At 36.8% G+C, this 26,198-nt stretch overlaps 1 protein-coding gene and 3 long non-coding RNA genes across 4 annotated transcripts in view; 1 reads left to right on the forward strand and 3 right to left on the reverse strand.

Annotated features, from left to right (window-relative positions):
• Positions 1 to 241: 241 nt before the first annotated feature.
• Positions 242 to 9,280, reverse strand: LOC142553789 (uncharacterized). Its single transcript, XR_012822001.1, has 4 exons — positions 9,121 to 9,280; positions 8,925 to 9,027; positions 7,692 to 8,787; positions 242 to 634 (listed from the first exon to the last, which is right to left on the reverse strand). It is a non-coding gene; the product is annotated as an uncharacterized LOC142553789 (long non-coding RNA).
• On the reverse strand, positions 1,334 to 6,056 carry LOC142553790 (uncharacterized). The gene is made up of 2 exons (XR_012822002.1): positions 5,985 to 6,056; positions 1,334 to 1,402 (listed from the first exon to the last, which is right to left on the reverse strand). It is a non-coding gene; the product is annotated as an uncharacterized LOC142553790 (long non-coding RNA).
• On the reverse strand, positions 1,600 to 2,167 carry LOC142553791 (uncharacterized). Its single transcript, XR_012822003.1, has 3 exons — positions 1,959 to 2,167; positions 1,763 to 1,865; positions 1,600 to 1,625 (listed from the first exon to the last, which is right to left on the reverse strand). It is a non-coding gene; the product is annotated as an uncharacterized LOC142553791 (long non-coding RNA).
• A 7,097-nt stretch (positions 9,281 to 16,377) lies between the features above and the next one.
• LOC142554595 (uncharacterized) overlaps positions 16,378 to 26,198 on the forward strand; it is a 42,200-nt gene continuing 32,379 nt past the window's right edge. The window contains 11 exon segments of the mRNA XM_075665259.1: positions 16,378 to 16,467; positions 16,706 to 16,731; positions 17,446 to 17,548; positions 17,821 to 17,890; positions 17,986 to 18,024; positions 18,112 to 18,229; positions 18,330 to 18,387; positions 19,206 to 19,270; positions 19,494 to 19,576; positions 19,721 to 19,780; positions 19,875 to 19,894. Of these exon segments, the coding sequence (XP_075521374.1) occupies positions 16,378 to 16,467; positions 16,706 to 16,731; positions 17,446 to 17,548; positions 17,821 to 17,890; positions 17,986 to 18,024; positions 18,112 to 18,229; positions 18,330 to 18,387; positions 19,206 to 19,270; positions 19,494 to 19,576; positions 19,721 to 19,780; positions 19,875 to 19,894 (732 nt within the window).

Below are 26,198 nucleotides of genomic sequence, written 5' to 3' on the forward strand. Positions count from 1 at the left end.
ACATAGTATATTGATAGATTAGAGAATTTCGTCAAAAACATTACTTAAGAATTGAAATTCAAATATTAAAAATGATTCATAGATAAGTGAACTGAGATCCTAATAATTATTTGATTATTATTTTTGTAAGACCCATTTACTCTAATGACAATTAATGATCAAACAATAATGGTTTGATTTAAAACTGCAGCGGAAAAATGGTTTAAAATACTTTAAAACGGACCTCAGGGCATAGAAAATTTCGGCATGACCTCCCCGCAAATAGGACATCTCAAAAAACTCAAGCAGCAATTTATATCAAAATATACTCCAACTAGAGTCATTAAAACAAAACCAAAGTCAACAACCTATAGTCGCACTGGCCAGGACTAAAAAGAATTTAAGACTTACCAAATACTCGCCAGATCATACGAACCACAGGAATCGACTCAGAACATCATTCAAACAACAAAATATCACTACAAATACACGGGGCATCTCCCCGGCAAATAAAATACAATACAAGTCTGAAACAACTCAAGACATACATATAGACTAACTGGGAGACTCACTGAACAGAACCAAGCAATCCAACCTCAATCCCGAGCTCCACTGGCGGAACCTCGGCCTGATGCTGCAAAACGACTCGGGAGATCTATCATGGTGCCCAATAGCAACCACAGCAGCCCCCCCAGTAAACAACTGAGGTTAGGATTCTGGTATGAAACAGTCCAACAATAACAACAATAACATAAATCATGCATAATCATATAATGAAATGTAATTTGCAATGCATGAAAGGCTCAACGAATAATCGGGATAACAAGAGCCAACAAACGGTACGATAACAACTGGAATAATGCTCGAGCAACAACACAGGGGAGCTACATCGTCATGCAGCTAAACCGCCCTGCCAAATATGCGAGGTATGCCAAGCTGTGCTGAATAACAGCTCTGACTCGGCCTCCATACAGCTGATACGATATAACAAGATGGCACAACAGAACGAACTAGATGACACAATCCCAGCGCTCACCTCAAAAGGCTGCACTAACCACGGGATTGTTCAATCACATCTACAGTCTCATGTGTATAGGCCTATCAGCCACACTATGATCCCGAGATATAAAACAGTGCCAGATAACAACGGATATCAACAATGGGCTAACAAGAACGATAGGCTCAACATGAATAACATAACTGTATGCCCGATGCTAAATGCCAATAATATGTCACAATAATAAACATATATCACAACGAAGACATTTAACATATTACAACAGTCAACAAATCATAAACACGATCAGTGCAACACAGAATGACAATTAAACATAATTTATGTTTTACCGTCGTATGTTACCGAACTGTAACATACCTAAATCGACTCTAAAATCACAACAAGCTCAACTTTAATCTCCTCGACCTAACAATGATAAAAATAGGTCGAATAATTCACAATTCGCCAATAAAACTAAATTAATCCAACTTATTGATTTTTAATTATTAAAACTTAATTCCCAAATCAATTTCAACGATTCTGAAATTTCAACTAAATAACCGTAATTCTCCAAAATAATCACACGATTAACTCGATACTAATTCACAAACTCTTCGATTTATATCTCAAAGCTCTCCAACGATCGAACCTACAATATAAACCCAATATATACGTCAATATAATGAATTAAAATCGACAAAGCGAAATTAAATCAAAGCGAGTAAAATTACACTTTGGGGCAGCCTACTTATGCACCGAAAAGTCTGGAATTGGATCCAAAATTACAAAGATCGAAGTATAAACTAGTCGCTAGCAGTCCAATGTTGCTACTCGCCGGAAAAGACGTCGGAAAACACTATTCACGACCAAAAACCGAACTGGAAACTAGCTGGAAAACTCAGGAACAGTAAGGTAAGATTTAAGCTTCAAATCCATGCTCAATATACTCCAAAGAACCAAGAAAAACCAAGCAATAGCTCACCTAAAATCGAACAAGAAACTCGAACAGGAGCAGTCCTGAAACAGGGTTCGATTGGGGCTGAAACGAGCATCAAAAGTAGCGATTCATGGTTCAAAACGAAGCTATTGATGTAAGGAAGAAAACCCCTCAAACCGTTCGTGATTTCGATGCTGGACAGTAAAGTTACGACCTCTCCAAAATGAAGGTGCTGAAAGTGACGAAAATTTTGAAGAGAAAAAAAAAAGAAAGCCACGGGAATGGGTTTGGGAAATTGGCTTCTTCTCACTCTCAAAGATAAGTTGTGTGTATGTATATGTATATTAGTTACTAAAAAAAATAGTAACACATGCCCAATAAAATCCCGGTTTTGCATTAATCTTTCTCCCATGTGTTATTTAAACTCTATATGTATTTTATATCGTTAAATTCTCCGATATTCTAAAATACATATTTTTAACACACCTAAAAAATTTATTTGGCATAAATTAATATTTTAATTTACAACTCAATAATTATTCTAATTATGCCAAAACTACCGGATAGTTAATTTCAGGACCTTACATTTCTCCACCCCTTAAAACAAATTTCGTCCTCGAAATTTCTGTTTATACACATACATCTTACACACGATACAAAACCAACAATACATTACTAATAATCAAACAGATATGGATAAGATGCTCTCATCTTCTCTTCTGTTTCCCATGTTGATTCTTCTACCCCATGCCTCGACCACTGAACACGTACAAGCGGTATAACTTTATTGCGTAAAACTTTATCTTTATGATCTAAGATACAAACATGATACTCAGTATACGATAAAGACGGATCAAGTTCAACCTCATCAGGCTGAATCACATGAGACGGATCGGGCTCATACTTACGCAACATAGAAACATGGAAAACATCGTGAATGCCAGACAAAGACTGAGGCAAATCCAAATGATAAGCGCAAGTCCCAATACGCTCAACAATCTCGTAGGGACCAACGAAACGAGATGACAACTTACCTCTCATACCAAAACGAACAACACCTCTAAACGGAGAGATTATCAGAAACACAAAATCTCCAACTTGAAATTCTAGAGGTCGACGACGTCTGTTAGCATAACTAGCTTGACGATCTTGGGCAGCTTTCATTCTCTGACGAATTAATTGGACTTTATCATGCATTTCCTGAACAATCTCAGGTTCAGTCAACTCATTCTCACCAAATTCATCCCAACAAAGAGGTGATCGACACCGTCTGCCGTACAAAGCTTCAAAAGGAGCGATACCAATAGTCACCTGGAAACTGTTGTTATATGAAAATTCTACTAGTGGTAAAGCTTCCTGCCAACTGTCTTTAAAATCCATGACTACAGCTCGAAGCAGATCCTCGAGTGTCTGGATTGTACGCTCTGTCTGACCATCTGTCTGAGGATGGTACGCAGTACTCATCGCAAGTCGTGTACCCATTTCTTTTTGGAAACTAGTCCAAAACTTTGATGTGATTCTAGGGTCACGATCTGAGACTATTGCAACTGGAACTCCATGAAGTCTCACAATATTTTCAATATACAGACGAGACATATTCTTGTACGAATATGTCCTCTCATACGGAATAAAGTGTGCCGATTTAGATAATCTGTCGACAATCACCCAAATGGCATTGAAATGACGAGAAGTAAGTGGAAAATGCGTGACAAAATCCATAGCTACGTGCTCCCAGTTCCACTGAGGAACCTCAAGGCTATGCAGTAATCCTCTCGGTCTCATTCGTTCCGCTTTGACTTGCTGACAGATCATACAACGAGACACAAATTCAGCCACATCCTTTTTCATATTCTTCCACCAAACTTGAGGCCGTAGAATATGATACATTTTCCTTCCTCCTGGGTGGACACTATATCGAGTACAATGAGCTTCTTTAAGGATGGCTGTACGCAATTCAGGAATATCTGGGACAACCAATCTACCATTCAACCGAAGAGAATCATCTGAGTGAATTGAGAAACCAGATTGGTGTCCTTGAGATACTAACTCATAAGATTTCAGAACTTTATCATCAGTTTTCTGAGCTGACTTTACAATCTGAATCAACTCTGGCTCAACAGAACTCTGAGATACACAAACAGCATTACCTTAGATTTGAAAATCCAACCCAGAAGTGCAAATATCATCTCGTAACTTAGAAACATGAATCGAGGATAAATTAATATCAACAACCTTACGACTCAAAGCATCGGAAATGACATTCACTTTTCCCGGTTGATACAGGATCTCACAATCATAATCTTTCAAAAGATCCATCCAACGTCTCTGTCTCATATTCAGATCTGACTGAGAGAACAGATACTTCAAGCTTTTGTGATCACAATAGATTACAAATTGCTCCCCAAAAAAATAATGTCTCCAAATCTTGAGAGCAAAAACAATAGCAGCTAACTCCAAGTCATGAACAGGATACTTAGACTCATGCGGTTTCAACTGACGAGAACCATAGGCAACAACTCTGTCATGCTGCATCAGAACACAACCTAATCCTCTATTTGATGCGTCGGTACAAACAACGAATCCTCCAGAACCACTTGGAATGGTAAGAACTGGTGCAGAAGTCAATCTCTTCTTCAACTCGACAAAACTTGACTCACATTCATCAGACCAAATGAATCTCTGATTTTTCTGAGTCAGTTGACTGATAGGTTTAGCAATCTTTGAGAAATTTTCAATAAATCTCCGGTAATAACCAGCTAAACCCATGAAACTACGAATCTCTGGCACATTGGTCGGTCGTGCCCAGTTCAGAACTGCTTCCACTTTACTTGGATCGAAAGAAATACCATGTTGAGATATGACATGGCCTAGAAATACCACTTTATCTAACCAAAACTCACACTTGGATAGCTTGGCGTACAACTGCTTCTTTTGAAGAATTCGAAGAACTATCCTCAAGTGTTTGGCATGCTCTTCCTCGGACTTGGAATAAACAAGAATATCATCGATGAATACAATCACAAAACGATCGAGATAATTACGAAATACTCGATTCATCAAGTCCATAAACACAGCAGGAGCATTGGTCAAACCAAAAGGCATAACCAAAAATTCAAAGTGTCCGTATCTCGTGCGAAAAAGCTGTTTTCGGCATATCTTCTTGTCTAACTCGCACTTGATGGTACCCAGAATGGAGATCAATCTTAGAATACACCTGAAGTACCTTGCAACTGATCAAATAAGTCATCCATCCTAGGGAGTGGATATTTATTCTTGACAGTAGACTTATTCAATTGTCGATAATCAATACACATCCGCATCGTTCCATATTTCTTCTTGACAAATAGAATTGGTGCACCCCACGGTGAAGAACTCGGACGAATAACCTTTACTCAACAAATCATGTAACTGTTCTTTCAGTTCTTTTAGCTCAACAGGGGCTAAACGATATGGTGCTCGAGATATGGGTTCAGTTCCTGGCATTAATTCGATACTGAACTCAACTTCTCGTTCTGGTGGAAAGCCAGGAATCTCTTCTGGAAACACATCAGGAAACTCACAGACTACAAGAATATCATAAATCCGTCGCTCATCCTGTGATAGATCAACAGCATAAACTAGAAAACCTTCATGACCAGAATCTAAAAATCGATTCATCTCAATGGCAGAAACTAGAGGAATCTTGGCTTGAGAACCACTGGCCATAGAAATTCCATTTAGGAGCAAAGCTAGGCCTGAAACGAACTATTCATCGATAACAATCAACAGTGGCACGATTTCCAGTCAAAACATCCATACCAACGATACAATCAAAGTCATGCATAGGTAGGACTATGAGATTCAGATATAGAACATTTTTCTCATGAAACAAAACCGCATTGAACAGCACATTATCAGTGATAATCATTTTGCCCATCGGAGTAGCAACAGATAGATTGGAATTCATACTAGTGGTGCGAAGATCATGCGAAATGACAAATGCATGAGAAACAAAGGAATGAGATGCTCCAGTATCAATAAACACTCGTGCTATAAAACCACATAGAGTGCAATTACCGGTAATGACAGTACCTGGAGCTGCCTGAGCCTCATCCTCAGTCAAGGCAAATACATGAAAAGATGACTGATTCTGTGGACCACCTTGCCCTCTGCTCTGATGTGAAGGGCGACTAGGCTAACGGGAAGACTGGGATGCAGCTGGAATTCTATTACTTTGAGCTCCACTACCTGCCTGGGCTGATTTCCCCGTTTTACTAGGACAAACTCTAGAAAAATGACCCGGCCGACCACAATTATTACAAACCCCTTGAACTCCAACACACTGATTACTGGAATGCTTGCCTCCACAGTGATCACAATAAGGTCCACTGTAACGATATCAACCACGGTTTCCTGAACTCCCTGAACTCGAAGAACTAGAACCAGGCTTCTTAAACTGCTTCCCACGTGAATGAAGAGATGCAGAACCAGATGAACTGAATTGTTGCCTCCCCGACTGATGATGTTGGGTAGGAACTCGATTGCCACTCCTCTTAAGACTAGCTTCAGCCCTTTTTGCTATTTCCACTGCTTCCAGATAATTCAGTGGCTTACCGGTAGAAACAAAATGGTGCAGATGATCGTTCAATCCTTCGATGAAACTTTCGACGACAGCAACCTGACTCGCAGCAACATGAGGAGCATATCTCAGCATAGCATAAAAAGTATCCGCATAATCCGCAACTGACATATCGCCCTGCTTCAAGTTGTGAAACTCTGAAGCCTTAGAACTGTGGAATGATGGAGGACAATAACTCTCCTTAAACTTCAGCTTAAATATATCCCACGATGGAACAATCTTCTGAGCATCTAAAGTCATCAATGTAGTAGACCACCACATTTTAGCACGATCTTTCAACTGATGCACAGCTAATCTCAATCGAGACTCTGGAGGATACTCGATCAAATCAAACAATTCCTCAATCTCAGAAATCCATAATTCAGCTTTCTCGGCTCCCTCCGAACCACTGAATCGAGGTGGATGCAAAGAATGGAAACCCGCAACTAACTCATCCATCCTAAGCTGGTCTAGATGATCAGCAGCTTGCTCAACAAAAGTATCATCAACAACATGGACATGAGGTCTACCACGTCCACGACTTCGACCACGACCTCGACCTCGAGCTAAAGGAATCTCATCAACAGGAATTTCTCCACTCCCTCCATTCTATATGATAAAACACAAAAACCATTAGAATGGAAGCAAACAAATCATATATTTACATAAACATGCTGTCAAGTAGCATACACAGGCGCAACAACCATTTTAGTGCCAAGACTCAAGTGTCCTAGACTCTAGTTCGAGCGTATCCCAGTTTACGCTTTGATTACCAAGATGTGAGGCCCATTTACTCTAATGACAATTAATGATCAAACAATAATGGTTTGATTTAAAACTGCAGTGGAAAAAAGGTTTAAAATACTTTAAAACGGACCTCAGGGCCTAGAAAAATTTCGGTATGACCTCCCCGCAAATAGGACATCCCGAAAAACTCAAGTAGCAATTTATATTAAAATACACTCCAACTAGAGTCATTAAAACAAAACCAAAGTCAACAACCTATAGCCGCACTGGCCAGGACTAAACAGAATTTAAGACTTACCAAATACTCGCCAGATCATACGAACCACATAATCGACTCAGAACATCATTCAAACAACAAAATATCACTACAAATACACAGGGCATCTCCCCGGCAAATAAAATACAATACAAGTTTGAAACAACTCAAGACATACATACAGACTAACTGGGAGACTCCACTGAACAGAACCAAGCAATCCAACCTCAATCCCGAGCTCCACTGGCGGAACCTCGGCCTGATGCTGCAAAACGACTCGGGAGATCTATCATGGTGCCCAATAGCAACCACAGCAGCCCCCCAGTAAACAACTGAGGTTAGGATTCTAGTATGAAACAGTCCAACAATAACAACAATAACATAAATCATGCATAATCATATAATGAAATGTAATATGCAATGCATGAAAGGCTCAACGAATAATCGGGATAACAGGAGCCAACAAACGGTACGATAACAACTGGAATAATGCTCGAGCAACAACACAGGGAGCTACATCGTCATGCAGCTAAACCGCCCTGCCAAGTATGCGAGGTATGCCAAGCTGTGCTGAATAACACCCCTGACTCGACCTCCATACAGCTGATACGATATAACAAGATGGCACAACAGAACGAACTAGATGACACAATCCCAACGCTCACCTCAAAAGGCTACACTAACCACGGGATTGTTCAATCACATCTACAGTCTCATGTGTATAGGCCTATCAGCCACACTCTGATCCCGAGATATACAACAGTGCTAGATAACAACGGATATCAACAATGGGCTAATAAGAACGATAGGCTCAACATGAATGTCATAACTGTATGCCCGATGCTAAATGCCAATAATATGTCACAATAATAAACATATATCACAACGAAGACATTTTACATATTACAACAGTCAACAAATCATAAACACGGTCAGTGCAACACAGAATGACAATTAAACATAATTTATGTTTTACCGTCATATGTTACCGAACTGTAATATACCTAAACCGACTCTAAAATCACAACAAGCACAACTTTAATCTCCTAGACCTAACAATGATAAAATAGGTCGAATAATTCACAATTCGCCAATAAAACTAAATTAATCCAACTTATTGATTTTTAATTATCAAAACTTAATTCCCAAATCAATTTCAACAATTCTGAAATTTCAACTAAATAACCGTAATTCTCCAAAATAATCACACGATTAACTCGATACTAATTCACAAACTCTTCGATTTATATCTCAAAGCTCTCCAACGATCGAACCTACAATATAAACCCAATATATACGTCAATATAATGAATTAAAATCGACAAAGCGAAATTAAATCAAAGCGAGTAAAATTACACTTTGGGGCAGCCTACTTATGCACCGAAAAGTCTGGAATTGGATCCAAAATTACCAAGATCGAAGTATAAACTAGTCGCTAGCAGTCCAATGTTGCTACTCGCCGGAAAAGACGTCGGAAAACGCTATTCACGACCAAAAACCGAACTGGAAACTAGCTGGAAAACGCAGGAACAGCAAGGTAAGATTTAAGCTTCAAATCCATGCTCAATATACTCCAAAGAACCAAGAAAAACCAAGCAATAGCTCACCTAAAATCGAACAAGAAACTCGAACAGGAGCAGTCCCGAAACAGGGTTCGATTGGGGCTGAAACGAGCATCAAAAGTAGCGATTCATGGTTCAAAACGAAGCTATTGATGTAAGGAAGAAAACCCCTCAAACCGTTCATGATTTCGACGCCAGACGGTAAAGTTACGACCTCTCCAAAATGAAGGTGCTGAAAGTGACGAAAATTTTGAAGAAAAACAAAGAAAGCTACGGGAATGGGTTTGGGAAATTGGCTTCTTCTCACTCTCAAAGATAAGTTGTGTATGTATATGTATATTAGTTACTAAAAAAATAGTAACACATGCCCAATAAAATCCCGGTTTTGCATTAATCTGTCTCCCGTGTGTTATTTAAACTCTATATGTATTTTATATTGTTAAATTCTCCGATATTCTAAAATACATATTTTTAACACACCTACAAAATTTATTTGGCATAAATAATTATTTTAATTTACAACTCAATAATTATTCTAATTATGCCAAAATTACCGGATAATTAATTTCAGGACCTTACATTTTATTTTCAATTATTTGTTTGTTTCATATTTTTATTTGAATTCCAAGTTATTTCATAATTTAATTCATTTATCGTTTTTGTTATGAAAGAATCGTGCTTGATGTGAATTTGTCATACATCAGTCTTTGTGGGAACTATACTCGTATTTATTACCATATATTAAAACTTGACCTGTTGACTTGCGGCAATATCGAGCAGCTTGGATAGATTTAATTGTTACAAATTATTGTGTTAGAAAAGTTCGATTACATAACACAAAAGGGAAAAAACATATATTGCAACGATACTCGCTTCTTAACATTAAAATCCTACTAATTTTTTTTCAAACTTTATTTCAAAAATTAATAACTAAAAATAATTTAATATTTCCATAAATCAAAATAATTTAAAAATTCAATTCTCAAGTGCATAAAATCCCTAAAATCGTAAATTACCAAAATTTAACTTATACCTTTAACATGATCCAAACTGATTTCAAAATAAATCATAAAATCTCTAATAAAGTCATTAACAAAATCTTTTAAAGAGTTTAACTATCATGCTAATGCGGAAAATAAATGTCTCTCGGGAGTGTACTGCCCTACTTGATCCACTCAAGCGTCAGCGCCTCCCTCAATATCATCATCACCTGCAACATTCAAACCTAGTGAGTCTAATGACTCAGCACGTCCTAAACACGAGCATCAAGTAATATATACACAAGCACATGCGTTGAAATCATACTTTTATTTAAAATAACTTGTAAGCATAAATAAATCACATATCATAAAATCGTAAAGATTTCAATCCTTTAGCATTTTGGATAAAGTTTGATCCTTGAAAGTGACTAACATTTTATCCTCTGGTCGATTGATCAGTCTTAACTCACAATTACGCATGAGAACGGGCTCTAGACACCGACATAAAATGAAAATACGATCGTCGGGCTCCCTCTGGGGCCTTGTCCCATATCTGGGCTCCCTATGGGCCTTTTCCCTCATGATATTTCCAAAAATCATTTATTCTCTTTATCACAGTCAATTCACATCCCTCAAAATATTTTTCTTTTTTTCTTTTTTAAATCATAAAATATCACGACTTTCCAAAAATATTACTTTTACAGTAAAAATTGCACAGCTTTACCATAAATCATAAAATATCATATTTTCATCAAAATCATTATAATATATTATTTAACATGTGTTATGACCCTTCGGGATGCTGCCAACCCTTATCGTACTACCCACGTGTAAAATGAATGTTTTGCCCTTGAGCTCTAAAATTCCCGATTTTGACTTTTTCTTACTTTCATTGATTCTAGAACATCTTAAATAATTATTTAAGCTTAAATTAAATTTTAAATATTTTTATTTATCTTAATTCGAGGCTTTCAATTCAATTCATTTATTAAAAATTCGTAAAGTGTTTTCATTCCGAATAAATTCAAACTTTAATGTTTTCTTCCCAAATTTTAAACATAGACTTTTATTACCTAAACAACCCTCATGAACCATGAATCGACCCCCCGTTGGCCATGGTTAGACCCTTTTCTTTTCCCTAGCCCTAGTCCGAACCTATACTAGTCCCATCAAACCATCTTTATTTTTCTCGAACCACGTCCGAGCTACCTCAAACCATCCCATGACCAGATCACCTAGGGACCCTACTGACCAGCCCTGACACATTGAACCAGCCCCTAGCCCACGTCACCAGTTCTAGCATGAGCCGCGGCCGAGACTTGCAACCTTGGTCTCCAACTCGACGAGGACTCTTCACCCGAGCCACCACTCGAGCTCAAACCCTTCTGACCCTCATTGGACCACCCTCAGACCTAGCCTAGACCATCATATCCCACGTAGCAAGCCCTACCCTCAGCAGCAGTCCGACGCGCGCATGGCAAGAGTCCATGCGGTTGTGGACTCTTCCCTACCAGCCGCCCTTGGGTCCTAGCCATGCTAGGACTCTTCCTAGCCCTTAGTCACATTCATCACGACCCCTGGCCCAAGCCCTGGTCGATCCACACGCCCCTTTGCCCTTGACCGAACCCTTAAATAAGATTTCTTCCAAGAAAACCCTAACCACTAACCATCAGCTATGCACCGCCCCTCCTAGCTCTTGTCCAGCCCTTGTCTCATGTAAACGGCACTTGTTCAATCCCTTAAATGTCCCATGTTGGCATCTACTCGTTGGAAATCATAACACGTTCTTATGCACGTAAAAATATTACAAACTTGAAGGTAATTGTCAAAACTATAAGCAATTTGAACCCCCATATTTTCCACGAAAAATACATAAAACATACTTATTATGATTTGAATGTTGCGTCAAAGAAGTTTAGAAATGTGCCTTTGCGTTTTAGAAGGCTCTAATATACGATCGTCGACGTGGGGTGCTATGAAAAACGAACGGCGACGAAGACTCCTTGTTTCTCTTCCTCCTAGGTTTTGAATTTTAGTGTGTGTATTGTGTGTGAGTGATCGGATGAATAGTGTCCAAAAGACCTAGGTTTTCTATTTTATAGATTTTAATTTGCATGATAATGGGCTTGGGTTTTGGACTTCCAAGTATAGGAGCAATTGGTCATACTCAACATAGTTAAATTGGACCCAATAACACTTATTTAATTTAAAAACAATAGTTTATAAAAATTAATTTCAAAGAATAATGCATTTGATATTATAAAAGTCCTTCGTTTTCTCAAAACCGGCTTCCCAAATAAAATCAAATTTGTCTCGTAATATAATTTGAATTATATCATTTTTAGAAAAATTTAATCATTTTTAATCGTATTAAGAAGCCTTGAAAATATTTATTGAAAAATATTTATTTTGTCTCGGTCGTTCTCTGTCTCCTTTCCCCAACCTATTATTGAATATTCGGATAAGATCTACAATTCTCATTAAATCATGTCATATAATCATTTAATCATGCAATCATACCTTCAATCATATAATATGCATCATGCAAGCATTTAAAATCAATTAAATAAACAATTATGCAGTTTAATTTATTTGCATGCATGTGATTTATGTATGTTGGCTCTTTTGGATGTTACAAATCCTCCCCCCATAAATAAAATTTTGTCCTCGAATTAAGACGTACCGAATAATTCGGGATAACGACTTCTCATCTCTGACTCAGTCTCCCAAGTGGCTTCTTTCTTTGTGTGATTTAGCCACTTGACTTTGACCATCTTTATCACCTTGTTCCGCAACTTTCTCTCTTGTCTACCCAAGATTTGAGTAGGCCTCTCCTCATATGACAAATTTGGTGTAAGTTGTAGTGGCTCAAAGTTCAGTACATATGAAGGGTTTGACATGTACCTGCGGAGCATCGATATGTGGAAAACATTGTGAACTCCTGCGAGATTAGGTGGCAACGGCACTCGATATGCTAATGCTCACACTCTTTCGATTATCTCGAATGGTCCAATGAATCTTGAACTAAGTTTTCCTTTCTTGCCAAATCTTATAACTCCCTTCATAGGTGTTATCTTTATAAACACATGATCACCTACTTCGAACTCGAGATCTCATCTTCTTTTGTCCGTGTAGCTCTTTTGCCGACTTTGATCAGTTTTCATTCTATATCAGATCTTGGCGACCATTTCTGCAGTGTGCTGAAATATCTCGGGCCCATCGTAGCCCTTTCTCCTACCTCGTCCCAATGGATAGGTGATCTAGATTTCCTTCCGTAGAGTACCTCATATGGAGCCATTCCTATGGATGTCTGATAAATGTTATTGTAAGTGAATTACAGTAGAGGTAGTTCCTCTTTCCAACTCCCTTGGAAATCAATCACACATGATAGGAGTAGATCCTCTAATATCTATATGACTCTCTCAGACTGACCGTCGGTCTGATGATGAAATGAGGTACTGAATAGTAGCTTAGTCCCCAATGGTGCATGTAGACTCTTCCAAATTGATGAAGTGAAACGCGTGTCTCGGTCAGACACTATAGACACTGGAATACCATGCAGTCTAACTATCTCTCGAATATATAGCTCCGCATACTGAGTTATGGAGAAAGTTGTCTTCACTGGTAGGAAGTGTGCTGATTTAGTAAGACGGTCTACTATCACCCAAATGGCATTGAGTCCTTTCACTGTCTTTGGAAATCCTACCAAGAAATCCATAATAATGTTCTACCAGTTCCACTTGGGAATGGGGAGTGGTCGAAGCATTATCACTGGTCTTTGATGCTCTGCCTTCACTTGTTGACATGTCAAACATTCGGATACAAAGCGCATAATGTCTCACTTCATTCCCGACCACAATATAAAAGTTTCAAATCTTTGTACATCTTGGTACTTCTGGGATGAACAAAATAAGGAGTATTGAGAGCTTCAGTCATAATTTCAACTCTAGACTTTTATTACCTAAACAACCCTTGTGAACCATGAACCGACTCCCCGTGGACCATGGTTCGACCCTTTTCTTTTCCCTAGCCCTAGTTCAAACCTGTACTAGTCCCATCGAACCATATTTCATTTTTCTCGAATCACACCCAAGCCACCTCGAACCATACCCTGACCAGACCACCTAGGGACCCTACTGACTAGCCCTGACCCATTTAACTCTCCCCTAGCCCACTCCACCAGTTCTAGCATGAGCCGCGGCCGAGACTTGCAACCTTGGTATCCAACTCGACGAGGACTCTTCACCCGAGCCATCACTTGAGCTTGAACCCTCCTGACCCTCATTGGACCACCCTCAGACCTAGCCTAGACAATCCTATCCTACGCCACGAGCCCTACCCTCAGCAACAGCCCGACGTGCACATGGGAAGAGTCCATGAGGTTGTGGACTCTTCCCTACCAGATGCCCTTGGGTCCTAGCCATGCTAGGACTCTTCCTAGCCCTTAGTCACGTTCAGTACGACCTCTGGCCCAAGCCCTGGTCGAGCCTCACGCCCCTTTGCCCTTAACCGAACCCTTACATAAGATTTCTTCCAAGAAAACCCTAGCCTCTAACCATGAGCTATACACGACCCCTCCTAGATCTTGTCCAGCCCTCGTCTCGTGCCTAAACGACACTTGTTCAATCCCTTAAACGTCTCATGTTGACAGCGTACTCGTTGGAAATCATAACACGTTCTTGTACACGTAAAAATCTTCCAAAATTGAAGGTAATTGTCAAAATGATAAGTAATTTGAACCCCCATATTTTCCATGCAAAAATACATAAAACATACATATTATGATTTGAATGTTGCGTCAAAGAAGTTTAGAAACGTGTCTTTGCATTTTAGAACGCTTGAATATACGATCGTCGGCGAGGGGTGCGATGAAAAACGAACGGACGACGAAGACTCCTTGTTTCTCTTCCTCCTAGGTTTCAAATTTTAGTGTGGGTATTCTATGTGAGTGATCGGCTGAATAGTGTCCAAAAGACTTAGGTTTTCTATTTTATAGATTTTAATTTGCATGATAATGGGATTGAGTTTTGGGCTACCAAGTATTGGGGCAACTGAGCCTACTCAACATAGTTAAATTGGGTTCAATAATACTTATTTAATTGAAAAATAACAGTTTATAAAAATTAGTTTTCAAAAATAATGCTTTTGATATTTTAAAAGTCTCTCGTTTGCCCAAAACCGGCTTCCCGAATAAAATCGAATTCGTCTCGTAATATAATTTGAATTCTATCATTTTTAGAAAAAATTAATCATTTTAAATCGTATTAAGAAGCCTTGAAAATATTTATTGAAATATATTTATTTTGTCTTGGTCGTCCTAAGGGGTGTTCATCGGTCGGTTTAGTTCAGTTTTCGGTTTTTTATTTCGGTTTTTTGGTTTTCGATTTTACAAATATGTAATCTGATATCCGAACCATTTTTATTCGGTTCGGTTTGGTTTTCTACTGAAATGGTTCGGTTATTTCGGCCGGTTATTTCGATTTTGATACAATTATTTAAATTAATTAGATAAATATATTGTAAAATATAACATGTTATTTTTACATTATTTTTTAGTAAAATATTTAAATATAAAGTCTAAATGAATTACGTAACAACAATCAACTAAATATTATTTAAAATAATTCATCATTCATTAATATCATCTCAAAAAATATATAATAAAAATAAAATTATTAATTTTATGAAATTTCGGGTTTTTAGGCCGATTCGGTTTTGACATATATAATCCGAAACCGAACCAAATAAATTTTGGTTTTAACATTTATAACCGAATTATAAAATTCGGTTTTCGGTTCGATTCAGTGTTCGGTTTTTGGGTTTGGATTTTCGATTTTTTCGTTTTTATCCGAAGTTTGAACACCTCTAGTCTTCCTCGGTCTCATTTCCCCACCCCATTATCGAATATTCGGATAAGATCTACAATTCTCATGAAATCATACCATATAACATTTAATCATGCAACTATACTTTTAATAATATAATATACATCATGGAAGCATTTAAAATCAATTAAATAAAACAATTATACAGTTTAATTTATCAGCATGCACGTTACGTGCATCGGCTTTTTTGGATGTTACACATGTAGAACCCATAAAAAGATATCTATAAGAGGTACATGAGAGGAGGGTGTGATTAGAGAAGAAACGAGATGATTCAAAGCAAAAAGGACTATTCCACATCAATCATACTCCACGTCTTGATTCCATTAATTCACTAAAACACTCGGAATATTTTGATAATGAATTTCTTGAAGACAAGCCCAAACCCTTTAGTAAACCTCACAGTTAGCGCTGTATCATCTCAATTGTAATTTGTCATGCGCTGTGGTCTTCCTGCCCGCTTTCAAGATCCAAATCCTGCAACAATTGGAAACCGTTCGCTATTGCTTCTCCACGGCGAGTTCACGGTTCTTTACCTGCTCTCTCAGTAATGGCTTCTTGAGATCTCCCCTCAATTCAACATCTTTTTTTTGGTTCCCTTTGTCCACTACACCGATGGTGTCTTCTCCCGCACAATCTTATGCATTTTATTCTCAAGGGAGCTCCGCATTCTTGTTACAACGGTTTTTTGGTGGATCAGAGATGCGTGTTTTTAATGGGGTCGCGGTTTTTTCATTTTTTGTTGGTTTGTTCGCATCTGGTTAGTTTGGTATTGAAAATTTCCGCCAAGCGTGAGTTCCTTTTTAGATTTTGTTTTTCTGTTACTGTTTATGTGTCACAGTTACGTGCATTTGCTCTCTGGTTAGGATTTTTTTTTTGTTCGATGCATTGTATTTTTTCAGTTCGAAATCTGTTTATTGGTTTATGATTATGATGAAGATGAGTTCGAGGAAAATGCTCATGTTTTTTATTTAAAAATTATGCATTCTTATGTTAAAGGGAGGGAAATAGTGGGTGCCTTTTTTGCTTTTTATTTTTATATTCGTGCTCATCTGTCGTGGTCACGCTAATTTACTTCCTTGATAAGCCTTTTCACGTTTCTTGTCAATTGTGCATGTACTTTTTTATAGCACGGGCCTTGGTTTGTTAAGAAGATGTGTCGATGGGAAATTCTCAAATTCTTGATTTAAATTCGGTTTTATGTAAAAGGGGAGGTCAAAACTCAAAGGTCATGGTTCTTGAGTCCAAAAAATTTTTTCCGAGGAAAATCAGATGTTAGCTATCAATCCATAAATGAAGTGTGTGTGTGTCTGTGTGTGTATGTTATATGTAAATAAGTTAATTTGTGTTCACATATTGGCAAAGACATTTTGTCCTGTTCATTTAAACTGCTTTATTTTGGCTCTATCTTTTTCTGTCTCCTTGCTAACTCCCAATGTCCAATCTTACTTGCAGTTGGCTTTCCTTACTTACGGGTTAATTTATGGTTCAATTTATCGGTACAGGTTTCCTATCGTAGAACCCGAACCTGGTCATTCAAAACTCCGTCTTTCAAGAGAAGGCTTGGAGGCAATTGAAAGAGTCCCAACCCCTATTGCAGCTGTTGCTGTAAGCTTTAGATTAATGACAATCATCATGTAAAAAATGATATTGAAAGAGTATCATTATGTGAGGAATGACCAATATCTTACATTTTAAGTGGTAGATGGGATGATGGAAGCAAAATTTGTAGGTAGTTTGTTTTATTGTTGTTGGTGATTGAAGAATGTTTGATAACTATGGTTTAGTTGGATTTCCACATGCAACTTCCACATCTGTTTGTGTGTTCCACGAAGCTTGTTTTTAATAAAATCTTCTCATCGTGCGGTGTTCTTTTACAGGTTATCGGACCATATAGATCTGGAAAATCATTTTTACTTAACCAGCTTCTATCTCTTTCATGTTATGAAGGTCCGCTTCAGTAATTTTATCACATTTTGTAATACTGCTAGTCTCATTTTTCATTTTGTGTTCTAAATCCTAATTGTAAAGTTCGAATTTGGCAGGTTTTGGTGTTGGCCACATGCGTGATACTAAAACTAAAGGCGTATACTGAAATTTCCTTTTTTTATATAATGATCGATGCATTGTTCTTTTTTAATGGTGCTCAGATTTTTTGCTTGTTCATGTAGGTATACGGGTGTGGGGTACTCGAGTTGAAATGGATATCCATGGAGTTAAAACTTCTGTCATCTATCTTGATACTGAGGGCTTTGAAAGTGTTGGAAAGTCAAATGTATATGATGATAGGTAATTTTGAAGCAGTTGTAATTCGTTTTAAACAGATTAACTCGTACACATGTTCTTTTCAATTGGTTCTGGGGACAAATTCTGATCGCTTTTTTTACAGGATTTTTGCCCTGGCAACTGTCATGAGTTCTGTACTTGTGTATAACCTTCCTGAGACGGTTTGTTCTTCTCCCAAATTTTAATATTTGCTTTTACCGCATCATATTCGTGTGGAATCAATAGGAATCTTGGCCTTTTAAAAGTTCATAGAAATAAACCACTCACAGTGATCCATCCCGAGACTATGAAACTCATGATCTACGTATATAATAGAAGGGGATGCTCATGCACATCCTAGTATGAGCAAGATTGTTGGAACTGTCCAATGAATCTGGGTTGTGCATGAAAGCTTTTTTGTGAACTCCAGAATGTTGTTACATATTTAAGTAATTGAAATCATCAAAGACTTGTATTTTTAAAAAGCACTAAAGCATCTTTGATAGATACTTTTAATTGATAATTCTTTAGGTTATGCTTTGGCTGTGCTTTGGAAGACGCTATTCACATTCTTCTGCTGTCTGGAAGTCTCACTTACCCTGGCGCCATTCTGTCCCAGTTTTCTACAAAAACTATTTAGATATTTATATCTTTTAACTCTTTTGAGTTATTAAATCTCCATCTTTTTATTTGTCAAACAAGAATAATTTTTCTTGTACACTATTGATTCTATGTCCCTCTTTTCATTATCGCCGAATCGTGTATGTGTTGTGTTGTATTCTATTTCACTATATTTTTACTGCTTAAAAACTCAACATTTAAAAAAAAAAAAAAACAAAAATAACTCAACGCCTACACTGAATGCCACCCCAAAATTCCTCGCTATTGTCACTCTCTGACTTTTGCTCTGCTCACTTGAAAAAAAATTGCATGTGACCGCTTGCTTTTAGATGTTAAAACTTATTTTCTTTGGCAAGTTTTCTTACTTTTTTAAGCTTAGATACGTGAAGCAGATGTGTCTCGGCTGTCATTTTCCGTTGAACTTGCCGAAGAATTTTATGGAAGGTTTATATTGTCATCTCACTTGATCAACATTTTGTTTCTATCAGCTTTAACTTTGCATCTCAACTTGATTTATTCTGATGATGTTTCTTTCTCCTCGTTGTTTCTTGCATATGCATTTGGAACAGAGTGAAGGTAATTTACCCATCTCTGTTACCTCCTTTCATTATGTTTTAATTAATTTTCCACCTTAAAGAAAACAAAACGAGAAGATGAGATGCTAAAGGTTTAATACATTATTTCTGCTGGGAGAAGATGTGGCTTTTGAACCTGCTAACTTGTTATGGTTAATCCAGCGTGATTTTCTTCGTAAGTTTTCTTACAAAACTACTGTATTCATGCATCTAAGTTTTGCATCAACTTCTTTTTGTCATGGCAAGTGCTTGTAATATTGATACTCTTCTTGCTGTTTTGCCAATTTCTGAACTTGGTACTCTTTGTTGGTACTATTAGAAGGAAAGTCGGTGCAAGAAATGGTCCACGAGGCTCTCCAAAGAGTCCCTAATACTGATGGTCAGTTTTTCTTTGCTTAAGTAGACAAGTCGACACTAATTTGCTAAGAATTTGTTTGATAATATTTTTAATGGCGGGTGTTTAATCTGAACAGGGGACAAGAATATTGATCAGGTACATAAGTTCTCTACTTCCAGAATGATAATTGATCGAGCAAAACTTGCATTGTGGAATCCTTAATAAAAATATGATTTTGTATGCTCGAAAATTAATCGCAAGTACGCGATGTCAAGTAATAGTATAATGTACGCGAGTACGAGTATCGTTCCACTGGAGACTGTATTTTGCAATTATTATTTTCAGTTATCAAATCTTTAGCAACGAAATTTGAATGGTAATTTATGACTACTAAAATTAGATAAAACTCAAAGATAAAACTCAAGAATTAAATAATGAGATATAGAATCTAGACCAATTAATTAAATTTCAATGAGAAATGAATTTGTTGGTAATTTCAGTTCACCTACCCTTCGTTAATTAATTAATTCGTTCGATAGTGATTTACGCTTCCAACATGATTTCCTATTCGATTGAACACGCCCTCTCGAGCTATGCCAAACTAACTCTACTCAGTGAAATAATTAAATGTCTTTAATTATTTATCAAGAGTGAATTGCATGTCGATCTATGAAATCCCCTAGTTTTCGCCCTACCAGACTATGACTATCGGCGCGTATCCAATTTCATATGTTTGTGTAAATTGTAGATCTACGGACTATTCTACGCTATAAAAACACCATAGTTATTTGGGGCGCAAGGCGCACTAAAGCGCTAGGGTGCGTTGGAGCCTGAGGCGCAAGGCGCGAGGTGAAGCGCACGCTTTATCGAAGTAAAGCGCATTTGACACATTAAAATTCAACATATATAAAGTATTTTATACTATTTAAATTAAATACTTATTCACAAAAATAAAAAATAATATAAATAAAAATCAATTAACAGATAATGTAGCATAAATCATAACAAAAAACAAACTCCAATCATCTAAAATTCATTATTAAGTCGTAAGTGCATCATAGTATATTAAGAAAAAAACTTCAAAAATCTAAATCATCAAATCCATCTTCATCCTCCCCAACTGTATCATCATCATCATCTCCAGAAGCTGAAGCTCCAGATTTGTATCCTTCTGATTCCTCGTCGTTGTCACCAAAATCAATTTCTTCATCCTCTTCATTGTTATAACGATGGATAGTGGATCTTCTTTTATACGTATTTAATGTACTAGTACTAGCCGCTGCTTCTTTTGTAGAGGATGGATCTCGAGATCTAAAATTGTAGGCATCTTCATCAACCCCAGAAGCTCGTCCAACTTCACCCCAAGTCAAATTGTCATCATCAAACACGAGATCATTTTCGTCACCACTATTATAATATAGTTTCCCCATCAACCATTCATTACTATCATCTATATCGGCCAAAGAAATAGGATCAATCGTATCACGCATATCATATCGGCGCCTCAAAGCCCTATTGTACTTGATATAAACCAAATCGTTCAATTTTTTTTGCTCCAATCTGTTTCTTCTTTTGGAATGAAGCTGCACATATTTGATACAAATTAATTTTAACTTTAAAATAATAAATTTATTTAATATTTCATTAAATACTAATACTTAGTACTCACATGTTCAAACACACTCCAATTTCGTTTGCTTGAGCTACAAGTGAGGCTTAGAACTTTCACCGCGAACACTTGCAATTCGGGTATTGAACACCCATAAGCCAACCACCATTCCGCTGGTTATTTTGAAACAAAATAAAAAATTGAACATTAAAACTACATATCAATTATCATATAATAAAAATAAAATATTGATTACCTGATGATTTTTTGTTTCTTTGTCTGACTGCCATTGGCATCCCAAAAAGTCCTTCGGCCCTTTTGTACAATGGCAATTGGTCCATGATCTTATCCTGTGGCTCCTCAGTTTCACACATTCTTGCGATACATTTATACAAACCCGTTACTACTTCATTATCATTTTCTATATTAGAATCCGAATAGAAGAACTCCGGGTTTAAGAAATGCCCAGCAGCATGTAAAGGTCGATGGAGTTGTATTGTCCACCTATGATGAATTATAGCAAAAATATCTTTATATTTATTCTCTTTGTGATCAAATGAGGCAGCAATAGCTTCTTTAGCTCGATCCATTGCCTCATAAATATAGCCCATTGGAGGTTTTTTTCCCCATCAACCAATCGCAGAACTTTCACAACAGGACCACCCACTTTAACAGCATAAACGACCGCATTCCAAAATGAAGGCATTAGTATAACCTCTGTTGCCCGTTTACCCGGTGCCTCCTTTGCAAATCTACTAGTGGTCCATTTCTCAGATGTAAACATTTTTCTCAAACTCGCCTTGTGATTTTGAAAACGCTTTAAAGTCAAAAAAGCAGTAGCAAAGCGAGTTTTTCCTGCTCTAACCATATCTTTCTGTCTTGTGAATTCTCTCATCATATTTAAAACTTGAGGCCTGTTATATATATATATCCATTAACCATCATTGGTCTTTCACTATCAAGTGAACAGAAGGCTTAGTGAGAGAATTTTTCAAAAAATGCTCTCTACCTCCGGTTTTCCTTCACCATCGTTCACCCTTCTTCTTCAGTAATGCACCTTAATATTCTTCTCCCCTGATCGCAACCGTTCGTCGTCGCCGGCGCCGTTTATCCGGCCGCCGGTAACTAGGGTTTCGGTCCTTGTTTTCTCCCGTTCTTTCGCTCTTTACTTCTCTTTCCCTCCGCTTTCTTCAGCTGTCTTTCCCGTCCTTGGTTATCTTTCTCAGGCCGGTCTTTTTTGGATCTTCTACGATGCAAGCTAGGGCCAGTAGGCTTTCGTCTTCAGCGCTTCTGCCTAATTTTAGAGATGAAGGGGTTAAGATCGAGTTTAAGTGGTTCTCGGTTAAATGGGCTAACAGATGAGTCTCGGTTCGTTGGACTGAAAGAACTAGGAATGCAACTTACTTCCTAGACTTGGATCGAAGTGAGGCTCGGTGGATCAGTTTAAAAATCAGAAACTTCATTAGCAACCCTTTATCCTGCTCAGACTTCTACCGTTTCAGGGGCTGCAGTGCAACAATAGTAGTACACAGATTTGCCAACAAAAGAGGAAGGTTCCTGGAGATTTCTAGACTTAGCAATCAAGGGAAGAAACAGAACATAATCATACCCAGCGGATTTAAGCTTCAAGGATGGATTAGGATCTCAGATACTCTCATTAAATTACTGTCAGGGAGACAATTGATGGTGGGTCACAAGTTTGTTGATTCAAGGAACCAGAACAAAGCTAAGGTTGGAGATTGGGCCATTCATCAAGATTCGTCGAAGGATAATGACGCCACTTACTGTAAGTCATCAGAGACAAATTGGAACAAGGCTATCACAATCACAAGAGGAAGGGTGAACGTGTCTTGGGATCAGGTTGCGAGGGTTTTAGGTTGTGATGTTAAGAGGAGCATCGAAATTCACCCTTTCCAAGCAAACAAAGCGGTTTGGTGGCCTGCTCATCAGAAGGAACGAGAGCACTATACTCAACTAAAAAGAGGTTTCTTCGATGGCGGAGTGGTTTTAGATTTCGAGAACTGGAGTTCTGAAAGCATTGCAAAAGAATCGGTTCTCAGTTGTTGTAACAGCTGGATCAAGATTGCAGGGCTACCTTGGCATTTATGGACTTTCGACATTCTCAAGGAAATAGGGGATCAATGTGGGGGCCTCTTGGAGATCAGTAAAGACACAAGTCTCCTTCGGAACTTAGTTGCTGCGAAGATTAAGGTCAAAGGAAAAAGAGATGGCTTTATTTCCAATCGAGTTCTGTTGAAAAACAACGGGTTTATCATGGATCTTACTATCAGCGTTGACATTTTCGACCGAAAAGCTTATGAGCTTTACGGTAAACAGACTTACGCTCAAGCTCTGATCAACGGGAAAAAGGATATTGGAAGGCGGGGAATATAATAACATTTGCAGAGACAAGACGGAAATTGGAGAACCAACTCGGTGCACTTCGGAACGCAGAGTTGAGGCGGAGGTCATAGGGCTTACAAGCAGAGCAGCGGACAAGCTTATTGAATCTTCAGTGCAGTCAGCCAATCGTAAGGATAGAAAGGTGGATAAAATATTGCAGCGTATCTCACCAAAAAAAAATCGAGGATTTTACTAGCTCTCCCATCCATTCCTTATCCAACGGAAATGGGGAGGAAAAGGATCTTTCAAAGACAATCGAAGAACATATTACACCTTCTATTCCAGAGGGGGAAAAGGACTCATCAATTTCCAACACTTCATTACTAATGACTAATGGGGAAGTTATGGTAGGAGAGACAGCATTTGTTAACGAATTGGAAGACTTGACCAAGATAAGAGAGTGTGAGTTTGACGACTCAGATGATTTTGATTTACAACAACCGGAAGATGAACAATGGGAAAAAGGTTTTGCATCCTCAGAATCGGGCAGCATATTTACTTCTCATTCAGAGTTGCAGCCAAATCATGAAGCAGTAGATTTGGATTTACAGAAGCTGTTTCTTCTAGAAGAGGAGGAAAAGAATTTTGACATCCAACCATCGATTCAAGGTAACACTGAACCTCTTGGGGGAAAGGTACTTTCTTGTTTCCCTTCTTCAAATTCCAAGCTTCCTTTTTCGGGTCTTTTATCAAATTATAGTTCTTTCTATTAACAATCTACCGTACTTTTCTAAAATTTATTAAAATATTGTAAAAAAAAAATTAAAAAAAAAATAAATAAATCTTTTACTCCCCCGCCCTTCCAAATGGGGTGGGGGGAGCAAATTATTTCACCTCCCCCGCCTGTAGGGGAGGCGGGGGAGGGAAAAATTAAGTTAAATTCTCCCCCGCCTGAACGACAGGCAGGGGAGAGGCTTTTTAAAAAATTTCGCTTGCCCGCCTATTGCAGTGGCGGGCAAATTTAAATATTTTTAAAATAGAATTCTTCTATATATATACACGAGACTTGCATTTTGTATTCAAAGATTTTTCACTTGTATTGTGTTCACAGAAGTTCACTTGCATTTTGTATTCAAAGGTTGTTCAAAAATTTGTCGGTATGGATTTGATTTATTTTTCGTCTCAAATTTTTTTAATAAAATTTTGAATTCTAATAATTTTATACCTTCTGTCTCTTGATTTATTTCAGGAAGTGTAGATATTGGTATTATCGTGCCTATCTTATTAAAAGGTAAAAAATATTTCTAAGTGTTAGATAAAATTATTTGTATTCAATTAATTTATTTGATGGTTGTATTATATTAATTTTAATATATGTTTAGAAATTTTTAATCTTAATTCGTTAAAATTATTATCTTAATTTTTGTTATGATATATTTATTTGTTAATTTGTTATCATAAATATTATTGAAGTGTTTTTATTTATTATGTTTACGTAAAAATGATATATTTGTTTAGAAGGATTTTAAAATGACCTTCTACACATGTATATTTATGATCAAATTTAACTTTAAGTTAGTTTTTAAAACTAGCACTTAATTAAATTAAATTCCAATTATATCCTTTGAATCATTTTCATAATGACACAAAACATGTTAAATTAAGTCAAATAAGAGGGATTATTTCCTATTATCATCATAATTAAATTTGGTATTAGATTAAATAACTAATCAAACTAACATATTAATTATGTTAATTGCTAAATATATTAATTAGCCTTTTACATTGTTTTTATAAATACCGTTGTTAATATAAATAATCATTTTCACAATTCTATTCAAACTATTCTTTAAGAATTTAAAATTTAGATCTAATATTTTGTAATATTTCGTATTAAATTTATTACTTTGTATGTAGTAGCGTTTTTTTTTAAGATTAGATCTAATATTTTGTAATATTAATAATTTGTAAAATGTAGGATAAAAAATTATGATTTAGTAGTATCATTTAATTAAAATATTAGACATAAATAATAAAATAAAATCTAAAAAATTTATTAGACATGAATTTAATCATCGAGATAAACTTTTATATGTTTATTATTTTTTAGTATTAAATTAAAGATCACGTAATATAATATATTTATTTCAATTATTATTTGAGAAATTTTAGGGAATAAAATGGGTCAAATGTTTTTTGATCAAAAATAATTCACTGAGTTGTAATAGTGAAAAAGGTAGTTGAAGATTATAAAATAATGCAATACTATATTATAAAATCTTTAACAAACAAGAATATTTTAAAAATAGTGTCTTAAGATGGACTATAATAATTAAATTTATATCAATTAAATCACAATGAAATTATATATAAATATGTATTTATTTCTAACTGGTAATTTTTTATATATGAAATACAGATGGAATTTAACGCTGGACCAATAGATGATAGTGTTTTATATAGACAAGAAACTCATATATCAAGTGTCATTTCAAAAAACAATTTGGA

This window comes from Primulina tabacum, chromosome 8 (assembly GCF_025594145.1).
Source record: "Primulina tabacum isolate GXHZ01 chromosome 8, ASM2559414v2, whole genome shotgun sequence".
Lineage (NCBI taxonomy): Eukaryota > Viridiplantae > Streptophyta > Magnoliopsida > Lamiales > Gesneriaceae > Primulina > Primulina tabacum.